The sequence below is a fragment of the Carettochelys insculpta genome, chromosome 6, assembly GCF_033958435.1.
Source record: "Carettochelys insculpta isolate YL-2023 chromosome 6, ASM3395843v1, whole genome shotgun sequence".
NCBI lineage: Eukaryota > Metazoa > Chordata > Testudines > Carettochelyidae > Carettochelys > Carettochelys insculpta.
In genome coordinates, this window is record NC_134142.1 from 39,787,609 (window position 1) to 39,805,220 (window position 17,612).

General features: G+C 42.4%; 1 protein-coding gene across 19 annotated transcripts in view; it reads right to left on the reverse strand.

Annotated features, from left to right (window-relative positions):
- The window catches only part of NRXN3 (neurexin 3), a 1,384,038-nt gene that overhangs the window by 142,087 nt on the left and 1,224,339 nt on the right, over positions 1-17,612 (reverse strand). For 10 of the 19 annotated variants that reach the window (XM_074996688.1, XM_074996684.1, XM_074996686.1 and 7 more), the window contains one exon: positions 13,565-13,872. In XM_074996688.1, the coding sequence (XP_074852789.1) occupies positions 13,565-13,872 (308 nt within the window). Of the gene's footprint in view, positions 1-9,262; positions 9,266-13,564; positions 13,873-17,612 lie in introns of all 19 variants that reach the window. The other 9 variants (XM_074996672.1, XM_074996671.1, XM_074996675.1 and 6 more) reach the window with 1 other exon arrangement.

A 17,612-nucleotide genomic window follows, 5' to 3' on the forward strand; every position in this document is an offset into this window, starting at 1 on the left:
CATTCAGTCCCATTACCTCAGTGTTTCCTGCGTCCAGGGCAATCAAGTCAGCTCCTGGCTGGGTGATCCCTTCTATTACCTCTATTCAGATTTGTCCTCTCCCATACACTGCCTACTGACCTCTCATAACTTGCTTGCAACTTGCACTGAAGACAGTTCTTTTAGTCTGAGAGGACATAACAGGCAGTTACATCAGCACTGGTGACTGGCATCATTCTGAGATGCCATTAAAAAGCACAGAACATTTCTCAGCAGCTGCCTTTCACAGAAGAGTTACTTTTATTTCTGTTAAAACTGAGTACCCATAAGGATTTAGGATGAGTGGGTTCAGCAGATCATATCACATGGGCCAATGGCACCAATAGGTGCCACAGGCCCTGGGGCAAGGCTGACTGGGCGGCTCCATGCCTGGAAGGGGTGGAGCCAAGAGAAGGGGTGGGGTCAACGGCAGTCAGCCCTCAGTACTGCTCGTTCTGCCACATTGCCCTCCCACCACTCCCAGAGAGCCACAGACAGCCAGAGCAGCATTTCTGCAGCATTTCAAAGGGGCTCCAGTCTATTTCATTAGTGACTTGCTTATAGAAGGAGACGATATTGTGCTGCTTTCATTTGCCCACCCCCACCCATCCCCATTGCTCTGTCTGCTGCCAAAACACCAGAGGTGGTGGCCAGAATTCTGGGCCCTTTTGAAATGCTGGGCCTGAGGTCAGTTGTCCCCCTTGTCTCCCCCTCTCCCCACCCCTCATCTGTGTCAGTGGGCCTGATCTGGGCTGCCTGGGGGCTGCTTTGGTTCACTTATGTTATGACTTCCCTTTACTCATGTGATAACATAATGAAGGTGCTCAAACCCAGGGTACCCTAACACAGGTCATCTGATCTGAGTCCCACTAACCTGGGGCTTACATTGTAGTGTAGACACCCCCTTAGAGGTGCCATGGGATGCTACTTAGTTTTTCCAGATTTTGTGTAGGGACCTGAACCTGTTCTATTTTGCAGAGCTCAGAAGGGCCCCCAAAACTGCACTGGATCCTTGATGCAGCTAAAACTACCTGACAGAGGCTACAAGTCGTATATGAAATCTAAGGGGAGGGTCAGCAACTAAACATCTCATAAGGCTGGTAAGAATCAAATAAAAATCTTAAATTGTCTCACATGTGACCCCCCTCTGGTCATGTCCAACCCCTCCTTATGCCTATGTACAGAAGTAGGAACCCAAAAGAATTGACACTCACTCCGACTCACTGAAAAGATGTCTAGTCCATCTCTGACCTGTGTCCACATATAGCCTCCATTCACATCTGGCAAGACACACAAGTTAAGCTCTTTGTGGACATAGCACAAGGCTAGTGAAATCAAAGCCAGAAACTATAGGCAAGAATGTAGGGCAGGAAATGAAGGAGCATACAATATTTAGATGAAAATGTGGGGAGTATTTTCAAAGCCCTGCACAAAAGTAACAAAATAATGCCTACAACTGTTCCTGCAAGACAGTCTGTGACACTATTATCCCTCTTTTACTGATGGGGATACAAAAGCACAAAGCAGGCAGTGAATTGCCAATGGCCATACAGTCAACGAGACAGGATTCAAATACAGCAGTTTTCGGCTCAGAAACCCATAATCAGTCCAGTACGCCAGACAGCTTCTCTAGCGTAACCTCCCAAACCCTGCACCAAGGCACTTCACCTCTTTGCAACATCGCTGCTTGCCATCTTTGCCCTTGACTGTGACATCTATCTTCCCACCATCAAATCCACTCTCACCTGTCAACACCCCTTCCTCATCCAATAGATTAAGCTCTTCCAACAGGAGGAAAAATATATTAAAGGAATAGTAATAATAATGCTGATAACAAAGAGTCTTAGAAATATACATTTCCTGTTCCTCCCTCTCTCCCTCCCAGACATTTTCCCAGTGATAGCAGCATTAATCATCAGGGCAGCAGCAGGAAGATAAAGACCAATCAGAGTTTTCCTGTGTGTTATGGCACGTGTATGCACACGTATGGGTGCGAGACAGCAGTAAAATAATCTGTCATTTCATATATCTCTACCACAGGAGTCACTCATGACTGGCCCCCCATTGTTATTGCAAATCAAAATCACTCCTGTTCTGCTCTCCTAGGAGGTCACCTTTCAGAAAAGAGGATACATGTTATGACAAGTTAAATCTTACCTAGTTTATATATGTTTTCAGTGTGCCTTATGGGTAGGAAATCTCATGTATGTGGGGTGGGAGAGATAAGTAACACCTCCCTGGCAGGCCCACCTGCCAGAAACCTCACGGATGTTTTTCTCAGTGTCATAAGGTTTGTTGTTATACTGGGGCTGAGCTGGCTATGGGTCCTGCAGTGGGCTTGGGTGATTCTAGGGGAGGTGTCTGTCAGCACAGGCAAGCCTGTTTCAGTCATAGCTGAAGCAGAGTGAGCTATGAAGCTTCACCTCTCCTGACTGAAATCAGATCATGTATTTTGATGAGCCTGGGCCAGTTTGGGTAAAAGCACTTCTCTTCTCATCAATGAAACTGGAACATGGTGGCAGAAGCGCGTGCTCCAGATCTCAGTGTTATGATTCCTCAGCTATACCTCTTCCAAAGCAGGGACCTGGACATAAGACTTACAGGCTTTGTCTATGCTACAGCGATCTGTCGACAGAAGTTACTGTCTGAAGAGATCTTCCAACAAAACTTCTGTTGACACGGCAGACACACACAAAACTGGATCATTCTATCAATCTGCTTTATCGACAGAGAGCAGCCAGACTGCCCAGATGCTGTCTTGACAGAACAGCCAACTGAAAGCACAGCAGTCAGAGCTGCCTGGTGACCCAGAAGCCCTGTTGACAGATGGCCCACAAGAGTGCCCACACAGCTTTTTTGTCTACAGATTGTGTCGAGAAAGGTATTCTCCTTCATGGGGGAAGAGGCAGAAGGCTGTTGACAAAAGTGATGAGTTCTGTCGACATATTGTTGACGGATCACATTTTTAGTGTGGATGCTCCATAAATTTTGTCAACAAAATCCAGGATTTGTAGCCAAAACTCTCTAGTGTAGACATAGCTGTAGGGTATCAGTATTGCAAAACACAGCAGGTAAGGAATCAACCCCCACTTGCAGTTTCTCCAAAATACAGCTGCTAAAAGAACCTTCCTCCTACCATGCCCGGATATGTCACCCCACCCCTTCTACTCACTTTCTCTCTCTTCCCACATAGAATTTGTCCCACTTATTTTCAGATGCAAAAGGCTCTTTTCGGGTATCTCCATTATCAGCATCTCAGCGCTCACTCCCCACTCCTATTCCATGTATTCCACTAAATAACACAAGCGCTCCCCCACTTGCAGTCCACTCTCCACTTTCTGACTTCTGCCATGCTGCTAGCATGTCTGGACATATCCCTGTGTCCCCCTCCAAAGTTACTTCTTCAGGCAATTCTAGTCACATTTGTAAGAGAGAAACATTTGCCATGCAGCACCTTTAGCACCAACATGGGACATTGGAGGCAACATTGACAAAGAGGGAAGATCAACCCTTGCCAAGTTACTTTAAAGGTGAACACCTTCCAGACCAGACAGAAGATGCATTTCACTTGCTCTAAAAGGGAGGTGACCTGAACATTCAAGGGAACCACTCACACCCTGCATAATACATGAATGATTGGAATCCAGGGTTCTATTCTTCCATTGAAATGTTGTCAAAATAAATAGTTATTTTGTGGGTGACAGATACAAATCATTCATGAGTCCAACATATAGCATCCAACCTATTTGTAGGATATGCGAATGGGAAGAGAAAGGGTTGGCTGTACACAGGCCTGTGTGTAAGTCAGGTCTTATCAAGCCACAGTCACTGATCATGAGCAGCAACAAGAGCTTACTGCGGCAGCTGTGGCTCACAACTCAGTGACATCTCATCTCACCGATGAAAAAAAAACTGGTGGGAACCTTTATGTTTGTGTTAACTAAGAGCAGCATTTCTCTGAAGAAACCCCAAGGCACTAATTAAATGGTTTCAGAAAGTCAGGCTGTCATAACAGCTTGGATGTGTTTCTAATTTCCACACCGTCATCCCAACGTGAGCCAGGACTAGAAAGAGGCACAGTCCGAACTCTCAGCCAGTCTTGTAACAAACAAACAAAAAAAATGAAAATATCTATCTGCCATATCTGCCTGCAGCTCCCAGTCCCTTTTCCTAGGGTGCACAAATACCAAAGGTATGTGCTTTAAGAAAAATGTGCGTCAGGCCTTGGACTAGATCTGAGCTGTAATAATCAATTCTACTTTATTTATTTCTTAGCAGATGTTCTCTCTATATTGTCTTTTGTTGTAGGCTATCACTGTACAACTGTCTTGGGGAAAAAAAAAAAACTCTTTTCTATTCATTAAGCATGGCCAGTAATGAAATCTGTGCCTGTTCACAATGTCTAGCTATGGCATTTTTCTCTACACAAGCCAAATTTTGAAGGGAGTCTCCCAAGTTGCACCCACATGGTTTACAATGCTCCTGTGTGGCAGTATAAATACCATATGCCTTGGAATGCAATAATACAAGAATTTGTGCCCACATAAGGGTGCACACTGACTGTAATTGAGGATGTTTTTTGGGTAATTTGATGCTGTAAATCTACAGGAACTACAGATTTATCTGTTGGCAGTAGATCTATTGCATCTACCCCAAGTATCTGTTTATTAGAACTGGTCTGAAAATAGATGGGGATGGAGGGAGAGGTTTCCACTGAAACTGTTGACTTTTTTTTTCCAGACAAAAAAAAATCAAAATTTGTATCCCAAAAAAAAAATTCCCAGCTAAAAACAAAAAATAAAAAGCATAGGTAGTTCATGTCTTCAGCTATTGTGCCAAATTCTGCCCTCAGTTACCTAATCCATGGATTTAACTGAGATTAGAATTTAATAAATAAAGTTCAAGGTCTGTGACCAGTCCCAGTGACACCACAGACCTGCAGGTCTAATGAGGGCTCAAATATGTTCTTTTCTGGCTCCCATAGGTAGAAGAGCTCCAGCTTTTGACTCAATAGTTGATCAATGAAGGTTTAAAGAAAATTGGGTTCCAACAAAACTCTCAGATGCTGAGTGAATGGAATCTGCACTTCAATCTTTCACAGCTACTACCTAAATACACAATCTCTAAAGACGAGGTTGACCTATTTACTGAGACTACTGCACTGCAAGTAGTGGGATTTGCAGTATACTCTGACCATACACTCATTATTTCCACTGAAATTATGATACTCCATGGGCTCCACTCATAGCAGACCTTGGTCATCCCAGTAGGTGCCTAGTAACAAAACTTAGCAAGGTAAGTAGGTAGGTAGGAAGACAAATAGAGATGGTCCCCATATGAAAAGCATTTCTGTGTTATTTTTACGGTCCCTTGTGCAAACAGAACCTGGATTCTGTTTCCCTAGGATAAGGTATGATGGACCTCCAAGTTTAACCCAGAAAATAGTAATGGTTCTGTAAAAATTTTAGTGTGGATTGACTCCATATGTCACCATGGCATAACAAGTACCGCACTCCTGAATGTGCCATCTTTTAGAGCAGATGTCTGAATGAGATCTTGACCTCTTAACAAAAGCAGATGGCACTTTGGGAATGCTAATCTGAGTGTTTGGGCCATAACATGGATGATTATATCCTACCTCTCTCAATTCACTGCTCAAGTCTAATCTGGGGAGTGTTGTTGTTCATTTTTTGTCCTAAGCATTACTGCATAGCAATGATATTGACTGTTAGCCACTGCCACATTCCACCCCAGAACTGGTGCCATTCAGTAGGGGTGGGGGGGTTAACAGTAACCCTGCACAAGGTGTTGACTATCGTTTGGTATTATAACATTAATCACTTGTTGAGTCATACAGCAAAGTGGTTTGAAAGGCAAATTTCCAGACCATCTGCTCCCAACTACTACCTTCCTTTTCTGCCCAAAACTGCTCAGCATTGGGCTAGTTGGAGCAGATATCAGCAATAATGAACAAATAAGGTTTGGCAGGCTGCTCTACAGTCAGACGATAATTCTATCCCTTTATTCTGTGAGGAAGCAGGGGGAAAAGGGAAGGTTCCTTTGCTGAAGGAGGACAAGTTTTGGAAGCTGTAGTCCCTTTGGCTATGTCTACACTGACAAACAACTTGGAAATAGCCATGCTAATGGCCATTTCAAAGAATACTAATGAGGCACTGAAATACATATTCAGCGCTTCATTAGCATGCCTCCAGCCGTGGCACTGCCAAATTACCGCTTTCTGCTCCCACGAGGCTCATCTAGACGGGGATCCTTTTCGAAAGGACCCCGCCAACTTCGAAATCCCCTTATTCCTTTCTGCTGATAGGAATAAGGAGATTTCAAAGTTGGTGGGGTTCTTTTGAAAAGGACCCCTATCTGGGTGAGCTGTGCAGGAGCGAAAAGCGGCAATTTTTGAAGTGCCATGGCTGGCAGAATGTTAATGAGGTGCTTAATATGCATTTCAGCACCCCATTAGTATTCTTCGAAATGGCCATTACCATGGCTATTTTGAAGTTTTCTCTAAGTGTAGACATGCCCTTTGCATTGAAAAAATAAAGTTGAGGAAAGGGGGAGAAAGTGGGAAAAAAACTAAGCTGCCTAATTCTCTTCAGTACAAATAGACCAGTGAAGTCAGTCTTTAAAGTGCAGGCCCATCAAGCTCCTTATTCACTAGAACTGTGGAGTCTAAGGATGAAAATATCAATGGAGACTCATAACCAGCCAAAAGGAAATTAGAAGCCAATTGCCTCCTCCCCAAAATTATTATCTAAGAGGGCAAAAAAAAGTAGTACCTGTACTAAAGCAAGGAGACAAAAGCATTTTTCTTGGCTGACAGTTAAAGTCTAATTAGACTGACAAATCTTCTGTGCATGTCTCCTCTGCGAGTTGTGTGAGAGAAGATTCAGCCTCAAAGCCACACATTACAGAAGGACATTAATCAAGAATACAGGAGTACAAAGCCTAAAGAAAATGTTCCTATGAGGCTGTGTAGAGTAGTGGTAAAACTCAGAGCTGGGAACCATCTCAGCTGGGCCAGTGAAGATGGACTCTTGACATGAACAATGGACAGTCTTCCTGCCACTTCTTTGCATTTCTTATATAGAATTTTCTGCAAGCACCTTCCATGATTGTATGCTATTGTTGGCACTCCCTGGCACTCAGCACCATTTCTGAAAGTCCCACGAGCAATTAATTAATTTTACCTGAAAGATACTCCTGAATGACAGGAGAATATCTTTATCTTCATTTTACAAATAGGGATCTAAGTCACAGACACTTGTTCCAGTCACACAGTATGTCTGCAGAGAGCAGAAACTTTTGATTCATTGTTCTGTGCCTTAATAATGAAGCAGTACTTTCTCCTTATTATAAATGATGTAATCCTTACTTACTTTAGTTTTTGGCTACAGAACTACACCTGGGGCAAGGTTGTGACAGCCCAATCCATGTGATACCATTTTTCTCTTTGCACTTCAATGTAAGTGACCCCTAGGCGTACTGTGTTTACTGGCTCTGGTAAATAGGTCCAAGCATGAAATCCTTACCCCGTACTTGACTTCAGAAGGATTTCTGCCTGATTAAGGACTTTAGGACTAAACAGTAAGGATTCTGGCCCTATCACGAATGGAACACATAGACCAACGATGCATAGTGAATGTTTTCTCTAACACTGTTTGAAGTAGCAACTCATTGAATATGTCCAAAGCTGGTAAATACTGGTATATAATAGCCAGATTGTCTGCAAAAGCCAGGAAAATGAAAGCCATCCCTAGCTAAACACATTTTCTGATAGAACAGAAATCTCTCAAATACACAAACCACAGAGTTGTTTCATGTAAACTTTAGCCTTTTCCCAAATTAGGCAGGGAGGTCAGTGGGGTTTAAAGACTACAACAAAAGAAACAAGACTTCTCATTAAGAACATGCCTGCTAGAAACAGCGTTCCTCTTGACATGATACAATGTCATGACACTCATATAAAAATAGTCTGCACTCCAAGCTGCCCACCTGAAGTAGGAGACAGCTGCTTGCCTCTCTGCCCTTTGCATGGTAGTATGGGGAAGCACAGCACCCAGAGAGGATATTATTGATATAGGAGTGCCCGGTATGTCAGGGCCCTGAGGTCTGCAAGTGTAATTTAATAAAAAACACACCACTTCTGAACAGACCTGTGGTTGAATTCAGTGCAAAATCTGCGTGAGAAAAGGTCAAAACATTTGTACTCAGGGTTACCAGACAAATCTTGGTTAACAAATTTATTCTTAGTTAAAGAAGCCTTATTGAGGGCACAGGAACAAAGCAATGTGCAGAAAGAATAGAAATATGGCAGCTTCACTTAACAGAGAAATTTTTGTTGATCTTAAACAGAAAAAAAGAAGTTTACAAAAAGGAGTTTGACAGATGACTAGGCAGAAGTATAAAGATATTGCTCAAGCATGCAGGGATGTAATCAGGAAGGCCAAAGTGCAATTAGAGTTGTAACTAGCAATGGATGTGAAGAATAACAAGAAGGGCTTCTATAGGTATGTTAGCAACAAGAGGAAGGTCAGAGAAAGTGTGGGAATGGAAAAGGCAACCTAGAGACAGATGATTTGGAAAAAGCTGAAGTAATCAATGTTTTCTTTTTTGCCTCATTTGTCACAGACAAGGTGAACTGAAAGGCTGCTGCACTTGCCAGCACCGTATGGGGAAACGGTGGGCAGCCCTGAGAGGAGAAAGAAGAGGTTAAGGACTATTTAGAAAAGCTGGGCATGCACAAAGTTGATGGGACCAGATCTAATGTATCCCAGAGTACAGTGATATTTAACTGATGTAATTGCAGAACCATTGGTCATTAACTTCAAAAACTACTGGTAACTGGGGAAGGTGCCAGATGATCAGAAAATTATCGATAAATACCATGCCTATCTTTGAAAAAGGGAAGAAGGAGAATCTGGGAAACTGCAGACCAGTCAGACTTGCCTCAGTCCTTGGAAATATCTTAGAGCAGGTGCTCAAGAAATCCATTTTGAAAGAGAGGAAGGTGATCAGGAACAGGCAATATGAATTCACAAAGAGCAAGTCAAGCCTGATCAAACTATTTACCACCTATGATGAGAAAACTGGCTTTGTGGATATGGGGGAAATAGTGGGCATCATATACTTTGACTTTAGAAAAGCTTTGAATACCATCTCCCATAGTATTCTTGCCAGCAAATTAAAGATGTATGGATTGGGTGAATGGACTACTGGACGGATAGAAAACTGGCTAGATCATCATCAGGCTCAATGGACAGGAACAGTAGCTTGATGTCTTACCGGAAGCCAGTATAAAGTAGTGTGCCCTAGGGATCAGTTTCATTCAACGTCTTCATTAATGATCTGGATGATGAGATGAGTTACACCCTCAGCAACTCTGCAAATGACATGAATCACATGGGGAGAAGTAGATACACAGGGCATGCTGGGGTCAAGAAATATGGCCCAGAGTGACCTAGACACACTGGAGGAATAGGCCAAAACAAATCTGATGAGGTTCAACAAGATCACATGCAGAGTCTTGCACTTAGGAAAGAAGACTCCCATACACTGCTACAGGGTGCAGACTGACTGGTTAAGCAGCAGTTCTGCAGAAAAGGACCTGGATATTGCAGAGGATGAGAAGCTAGATACAAGTAAAGAGTGTGCCCTTGTTATCAAGAAGGTTAATGGCATATTGGGCTGCATTAGTGGCAGCAATGCCAGCAGATCAAAGGAAGTGATTATTTCCTTCTATTCAGCACTGGTGAGACCACATGTGGAGTATTGCATCCAATTTTGGACTCCAGTTACAGAAAGGATGGGACTACCTGGAGACAGTCAAGCAAAGGACAAAAAAAATGGTAAGTGTACTGGGGCACATGCCTTATGAGGAGAGATTGTGGGAATTTGGCTTATAAATCTGCAGAAGAGTGAGAGGGTATTTGATTACAACCTTCTACTACTGGAAGAGGGAATCCAGGTAGGATGGATCCAGTCTATTCTTGGTGAGGACTGATGACAGAACAAGGAGCAATGATCTAAAGCTACAATGGGGGAGGTCTAAGGTGGATATGAGGAAAACCTGTTTCACTAGGAGGTTTGTGAAGTACCAAAATGGGTTACCTAGAGATGGAAGAATCTTCATCCTTGGAGGTTTTTAAGGCCAGCTTTGACAAAACCCTGGCTGGGATGATCTAGTTGGGATTGGTCTTGCTTTGAGCAAGGGTTTGGTCTGGATGACCTCATGAGGTCTTTTCCAACACTAATTCTTCTCTGATTCTATTATCTCAATACTAAAATACTGTATTCAAAGCTTTGAAACAAATACAGAAAAAAAAACCTCCTTTTCCCAGCTTTGGTTTTCCATTAGCAGGAAAGCACAACTCTGGGAGGCAAAATGCAACTTTCTTCAAGGCTCCATTGTAATAGACAAGGGTTATTGCCATTTCTTAGTAGCATTACTTATAGAGTCACCCATGGATTCAGGGCATATGTCTCAATTGCTCCTCACTACAGAACTGTACTGTCTATCCTGAACTCTTCTAACATTCATGGTATAAATTATTACATGAGAAATGCTGTCATAAAGGTGAAGTTGTAGACATTACTGATGCTACAGAAACCTTTCACACAGGATGCTTCCAGTATCATGGTTTGACCGTGTCCCTCATGCTAGCTAGTCATTCCACATTGTATTCCATGCCTGGGTCTTTACAGATTGAGAAGTGTGACTGCGGGTTTCTCTCACCATCCACCTCCTCCCCCGCCCTTCTGTAAATTTAAAGATTTTTCCAGATTTTCTAGCCCCTTTAGATTAACTGTCCATGAAAATTCATGTATTGGTATTCTAAGTTATTGAGCAAAGGGAGCATCTAGTGAATCATTAGAAGTAGAGGATATCTTAGCAACTGTCAAGCCCCTATATACTGCATAACAAGGTGAACTTGCACAGTTTCCCTGATTTTGGCAGCACACTGATATGGTAGACTGGAAACTCTGCAGCAGCTTCACATACATTCTGAAATGAAGGTTTTTTCCAATTACTTAAACAAGAAAATGAATAAAGCAAGTTCAAAAGAAGCCCTACAACTAATAGTAAGTGTAGTAATTTTGGATCTACCTTAGTTTTTGGGCTGGGCTCATCAGGATGCTAGTATGTTCTCTCAGGTAGCTCTATCTTACCCTAATTTATTAGATTTTTTCCATCTCTTATCTCCATAATTATTACTGATGCTGCCAAATTTGCCAGCACTAATGGTGAATATTGTGGATCATAAGTAATGGTAGGCCTCTGAAAATCACAGCTAATGCTGCTGAAAACTACATATGAAGTTGCGGCCCAAATAGAAGAGGACAATTTCTCGCCACCTACACCACACAAATAACATGCCTTAAGTTGACAGAACTGAACAGCTGCCAAAAATGCAGACAGAAGGAGACTCATCTTGTGCCATGATGGCAATAAACTGGCCTGCGCCTGAAATGCAGAGAGTTGTAATGGAAGTACATATTGACTTTTATCTTCCTTTCAGTGGGTTGAGTGAAGTGTCAAGAGTTATTGCTTTAATATCGGCAGAGATGAGGCCATTTGTTGTGGTATGTGTGTATCCAGGAAATCACTGCTCTAACCATCTTTTTAGAAGCACTTGTACACTTTATTAAATCTTCTTGATGCCTTTTCAGCACACAGTGGTCTTGACTGGCCTAGTAAACTTCTGTGTAGAATAGGCAGTCAGCTTTCTGGAATATTTCTTCTTTAAATGGGGTAGGATCATTTCCAGCTTTACTCAATTCACATAAAATCCAATTCTGCTCTCCGTTACACTGATGTAAATCTGCATAATTCCAGTGAGGTCCATAAATTATGACAGCTTTCCACTGGAGCACAGTAACGGAGTGCAGAATTTGGCTCACAAATGTTATTCTCCTGCACAGGAAATCATACAGAGACTTCCTTTAAAAACTATACATAGAGAAGAAAGAGAGAGAGAGTCCTAATTCCTTCACAATTTACAACAAACATCAACTAGACTTGGCATAATTTCCCCCCATGTAGCTGAGACTTTAAATTTCATGCACCAGTGTTTGAGGCTAATAACTCAATTAATCTACCAACCTACTGCTGCCTGAATTTTGCAAATGCCAAGGGGGCCAGTATAGTGTTAAGCCATAGCTTGGGCTTAATCACTTCAAATTGAATAGCAGTAAATGCCACTGCAAAGATAATACCTCCAGCACAGCTAAGTAGCGGATTTTCATGTTTTTCATCATACATGACCAAGATTAGATGAAAATATTAAGTGAATGAAAATAGAGACAAAAGAATAAAGCGGTCATTGATTAAACCTTCTGAATCAATTAGAGTAAGCAGGGGATTTTCCATCACCAGTTCTGACAACCCTGGATTTCATTAAACCTGCACATCCCAAAACCCACAAATATGAATGCCTAAGGAAAGTTGTCTCAAAGAAGCAGGTTTAATCACTGTAGGATATTCTCTTTTAGAACAATAATACACACATCCCCATTCCTTTCACTAATGGAACACTCCAATTAAAATCATAGGCCAGATTTTTAGCTTGTGTAAATTGGTGTTTCAAAGCTGAAGTCAATGGAACTGTGTTGATCATTATCATCTGCTGAGAATCTGGCCCTTTATACATTATAAAATCAAATCTCCTTATCTGGGTTATTAACATCTTCATAGATTACTGAAAGAATTAATAAAAACCTAATTTACTTTTCAGCATCAGAGTTGATTGTTTACATTTTGCCCTTTACTCAGGGCAGACCATGAGCAGACTAGGCTATTGATCAGTTCCTAATGAATGCCACACTTGGGCTCTCAAACTAGAACAAAACTGCTGCAGCAGATCAGGACAGTTAATCGGAACGAAAATTGTTGCCAATGGATATTTTAAAATCAGATTTTATGAGAAACACTTCTGTTGATCACAGGGTTTGGAAAAACTTGTTTCTACACTTAAATTTTGGAGGAAAATAACTTAACAGCGCTCCTTTCTCATTATCCAATGGACAGCTGCAAGGCTAGCATGAATGGCTCACTCAGAACATTTTGCTCATTTGCTTTTCTACCCATTAAGAACTGCACTACAGCCACAATACACAGGGCAATAATAATGAATAATAATCTACCCAGATCCCATTAGGTTTTTGAATCCCATCTAGTATAATTTTTCTCCCACACATCAACGCTTGGAGATAACATGGTCCAGATCCTGTTCACATTTACAATGATGCCGAATTGCTAATATTAAATAGAGTGGTACCAGTCTAAGAGTAGAATTTTGATCCACTATTACATACATACCCAGTATTAATCCAGCAGTTTCTGTTCGTTCACCTGAGCAGAAAGGAGTCCAATTCTATGCTGATTTTTACACAGTAGAACCTCATGAAAGTTAACAGAGTTACACAGCATGTAACTCAGTGCAGGCAGCATAATTAACAGGTTAACTAAACAATAAAGTATAAATACAAAAAGCGAAAACAAAGCAAAACAAGCAGAGGAGATCAAATGGCTCACCTGGATGCTGGGTGGGGAGCGGTTTTTTCGGGTAGTTGTGGTGGCCATAGTTGTGGTGGTTTCCATGACTGTGGTAGACATTTCTGGTGGCATAGATGTTGTGGGTGTTGTTCCAAGGATGGACGGGACTTCTCCAACCAGCCGGACACTTCCATTGATTTTAATATTGGGACTATTCTCTGCTGCCATGTTCAGCACTTTCAAGCCATTGTAATAGAGACCGGAAAGCTGACCTTGGAAGGGACGCCCTCTGTCCTTCCCTCCAATGGCTATTTGCGCCTGGGTGTTGAAGATCGTTAACTGTCGTCCTAGTGAAGGGGGGGGTGAATAAATTATTGCCAGACATTTCCCTCCTTTATTTATTTATTTATTTATTACCATACACTGAGTCCTGGCCAGAGTGGACTGAAGATAAAAGCAGGTTCCCCAGTGGCAGAGGTGAAGGCTGTTGGGTGGAATTGCAATGCTTCAAATTCCTGTCTCACACTCAGTTAATCTAAATTCCCTATGCAGTCCATAGAACAACTTCTATTAGAGCATCTCTGTATTGATCCCTTTCCTGCCTGTTCACAGATGATCATTCCCATTGACCATTCAAGGAACAAAGAGGGACAGCTCAGCAGTTTGGGCATAACCTGCTAAACCCAGGGTTGTGAGTTCAATTCCTGAGAGGGCTGTTTAGGGATCTCAGGCAAATAGACTGATTCTTCCTTTTTTTTTTTTTTTTACAAAAAAAAAAAGGCAGGGGTGGGGGATGGTGCTTGGCCCTGACAAGAGGGCTGGAGACTGGACTCAATGGATTCCCAAGTTCCCTTCCAGCTCTATGAGATGGGTATTTCTATATATTATTGTATTACTCCTCATCAGCAGAGATGGGCCTCACCACATCCTCCAGAACCTCTTACTCGCACCTTCATATGTGCAACTAAACTATGGGGAAGTCTAGACCCACACATGGATCTGGAGCCAAACTTTGAAACTTTGCAGATTTTTCATTACAATCAATGTTTTAATCTGATTAGACACCTCCAGTATCTTTTGGTGACTGCAAACCAGCCCAGATGATAAAATCTCTCTAGGCTTAGCCCAATGTATAGACATATTTATATCTTTGTTCCCTGAATGGTCAATGGGAATGAGCATCTGTGAACAGGCAGGAAAGGGTAAGCTACAGAGATGCTCTAATAGAAGCTGTTCTGTGGACTGCATAGGGAATTTAGATTAGCTGATTGCAATAGTCTGGGCCTGGAATATAGTTCTCAGAAAGGGTCAGGAATCTAATAGTTGGAAATCCCAAATATGGACATTTCTGGTGCCATGGAAGAGCAACGTGCTTTGACTAGAGAACCATATAGTGATTTAGGTGATTAATCTTCACAGTGCTCTTGTCTGGTAACTGAGTGTTAATCCCATTTTATGCTGCACTAGGCTGACTAAACTAAAATTGTGACTGCTCTGTCCAGTGCAACAGAAATGTTTGTTATCTCACTCTCTGTGGGAGAGATAGGGCAAGCCAACGGAATCTGCTGAATTAACAGGGAACCAGACCGGCCAGAGCTCAGGAAGGTAAGCAGATCTGAGTCAAATCAATTATTATTGGACTGTTCAATTACCTTTCCCCTCCACCCGCACCATTTTTCACAATGATATTTGCATGTCCCCATTCCGACCCTCTCCCCTCTTCTCACTCACCACTTTCTTCCTCTAGTCCGACCTGACCAGTGCAGAATATAGTAGAGCACAGCCTACATCCCCTTGTTCATTCCCTCAAAGCCAGTGGTTAAAGTAGATCAAAATAGGATGGGGAGCTCACCAATTTTGGTGGTCGTCGTGACGGGTCTTGAAGTCAAGTGGTGATGCGGTGTTGCATCATCTTATGGTGACAGGATGGACCACGGGGAAGAGAATGGGGACAAGAGAAGAAATGTATCTGAAAGGAGTTCCTGTCCCCAAGGAGGGTTCTAGCCAGCCAAGCAAAAGTGTATGTGTATGTGTAATGTATGGAGTTGTGAGGGTGGGGTGCACATCCTTAGTGCTCCCCACCCCCATAGCTATAAATACCAACATTTAGACTTGACCAGGATGGAATATCTGCACTGATGTAAAATCAAAAAATAAAAATGGAGCAGCATCTTTCTCCTGAAAAATGTTGTAATACCTGATGCATTTTCCTGCATTTCAGGAGGTTTTAACTTACCAGAGGCAAGTTACGTTTCATTAAAATGTCAGCAACATGCACTGAAACCACAGGCCCCCACCATGTAAGTGGCTTATTCCCTCTCCTCTCTCAAAGAACACTGGGTTCCCATGAGCATCTCATATCAAAATACAACTCTCTGAAGCCTTCTCTTTCTTTGCAAACACTCCCCTGAGATGTCGTGCAAACAATAACGCACATTTGGCATCAAAGATTCCGCACAACTATGTATAGTCTTGTGACTTACTGCATCCTTTGAGTTTTCTTTTCTGCCTTATTTTATGTCACTTTGTTCTTTCCATTAGCGTTTCAATTCCCCTATGATTACCTGTTCCTGCCTTGCTCTGCAATCCTTCGCCTGCCTCACATATGCTCTCAATTTCTCCTGATGTATCCTCCCATGTACCCTATCCTCCCTCCCCACTCACTTCCATCTGGTGTCATCCATGCTTAATTTGAGCTAGAGCTTAAGAGGGCTGAGCTCTGGCACCTCTAGGTGGTGCAGTTCATAACCACAGCTTTCCTGGGTTTGCTGTGTTAGTAATGAAAGTCAAAATAAAAAAAACATACAAGCAAAACTGCTTGTGCCCCCAACACCTCTTTCATTATAAATTAAGCACTGGATGAAACATTCTTCCCTTTGCCCTTCCTCTCGCCTTTCCCCTCAGGGTAAAGTGGCTGGAAGAATAAAAGAACTGACAGGGCCTACGAGACACTGTCCCCCCTTGTAAAGAGAGGGACTGCAGATGAGGGACCACTTGTTTCCATGCCTATCCCCTCCAAGTCTTGCAGTAGGGAAGGAGGGTCTCACTTTCTCAATCTGGAGGGAAGTTGGCAAGTTGCTGATGAGGCAGATGTGAGTGTAGCAGACACAGACAGGGGAGGACATTTCTCCTATCAGGTGTCACTGCTTCTCCCCTCAGAAGTGGAAGACTCAGCAGTTGCTCAGCCAGTTCTCAGCTCTTCCTGTTGTTCTCATTTCAGAGTCCCGTGCCTGCAAGTTATTGCTGCCCCCACAAGTGATGAGAGGTAGCTGAGCTCCAGAGCCAGGAAGAGGACAAGAAGTGGAGTGCTCTATGCATTTAGTAGAGGAAGGCAGCTGGACTCCCCAGTGCTCTCCCATGTCCATAACACGTCCTTACTACTGTCTAGGATAGCTCCATTTTCTTGTCAGGGATAAGTCACCACACCCAGTGCTGACACATATCTACCTTCTTCACCACTGCTCAGTTCTCTGTGCCTTCTAATATTCTAGGAACATGTACCACACAGGTGTGGCCCCATGGTGGTAAATTACAAATTTTATATTATTTTCCTCTTGAACAATGAGCTTTTCTAGTCCAAGAGCTAAACACAATGCATGCAGTGCATCACATAGCTAGTACTGAACACAGCACTTGTACTAAAGCTCTCCTTGCTAAAAGGACAATCACTTGTTGGGTTTTCTGTGAAGATTCATTCCTAGCTCACAACTTTGATGTGAGATGTCTGTATTTGAATGAGGATAAAGGAACAAGTGAAATGAAAGAAACATGTCCAAAAGAGGAAATATATCAAATTTCAGATCCACCTCAGACCTTCAATTTTATGGTCTATCTGTGGCTTGATTCTGCAATTCTCATTCACGCAGAATTGAATTAACTTTCACAAACTGTCCTAATGACTCTAAAAGCCTGGCTCACCTGAACATGTGCTACTTAATATAAGTAAGGGTTATAGATGCAGATCCTTATTTTTGACCTAGTTCCCTACTTAGTGAGCTTTTTTATTAATGGGGGCTGCGAATGTGGCAAATGTTAATATTTTCAAATTACTGTGTATAATTTTACAGGGCTTATGGTTTTAAGTCTC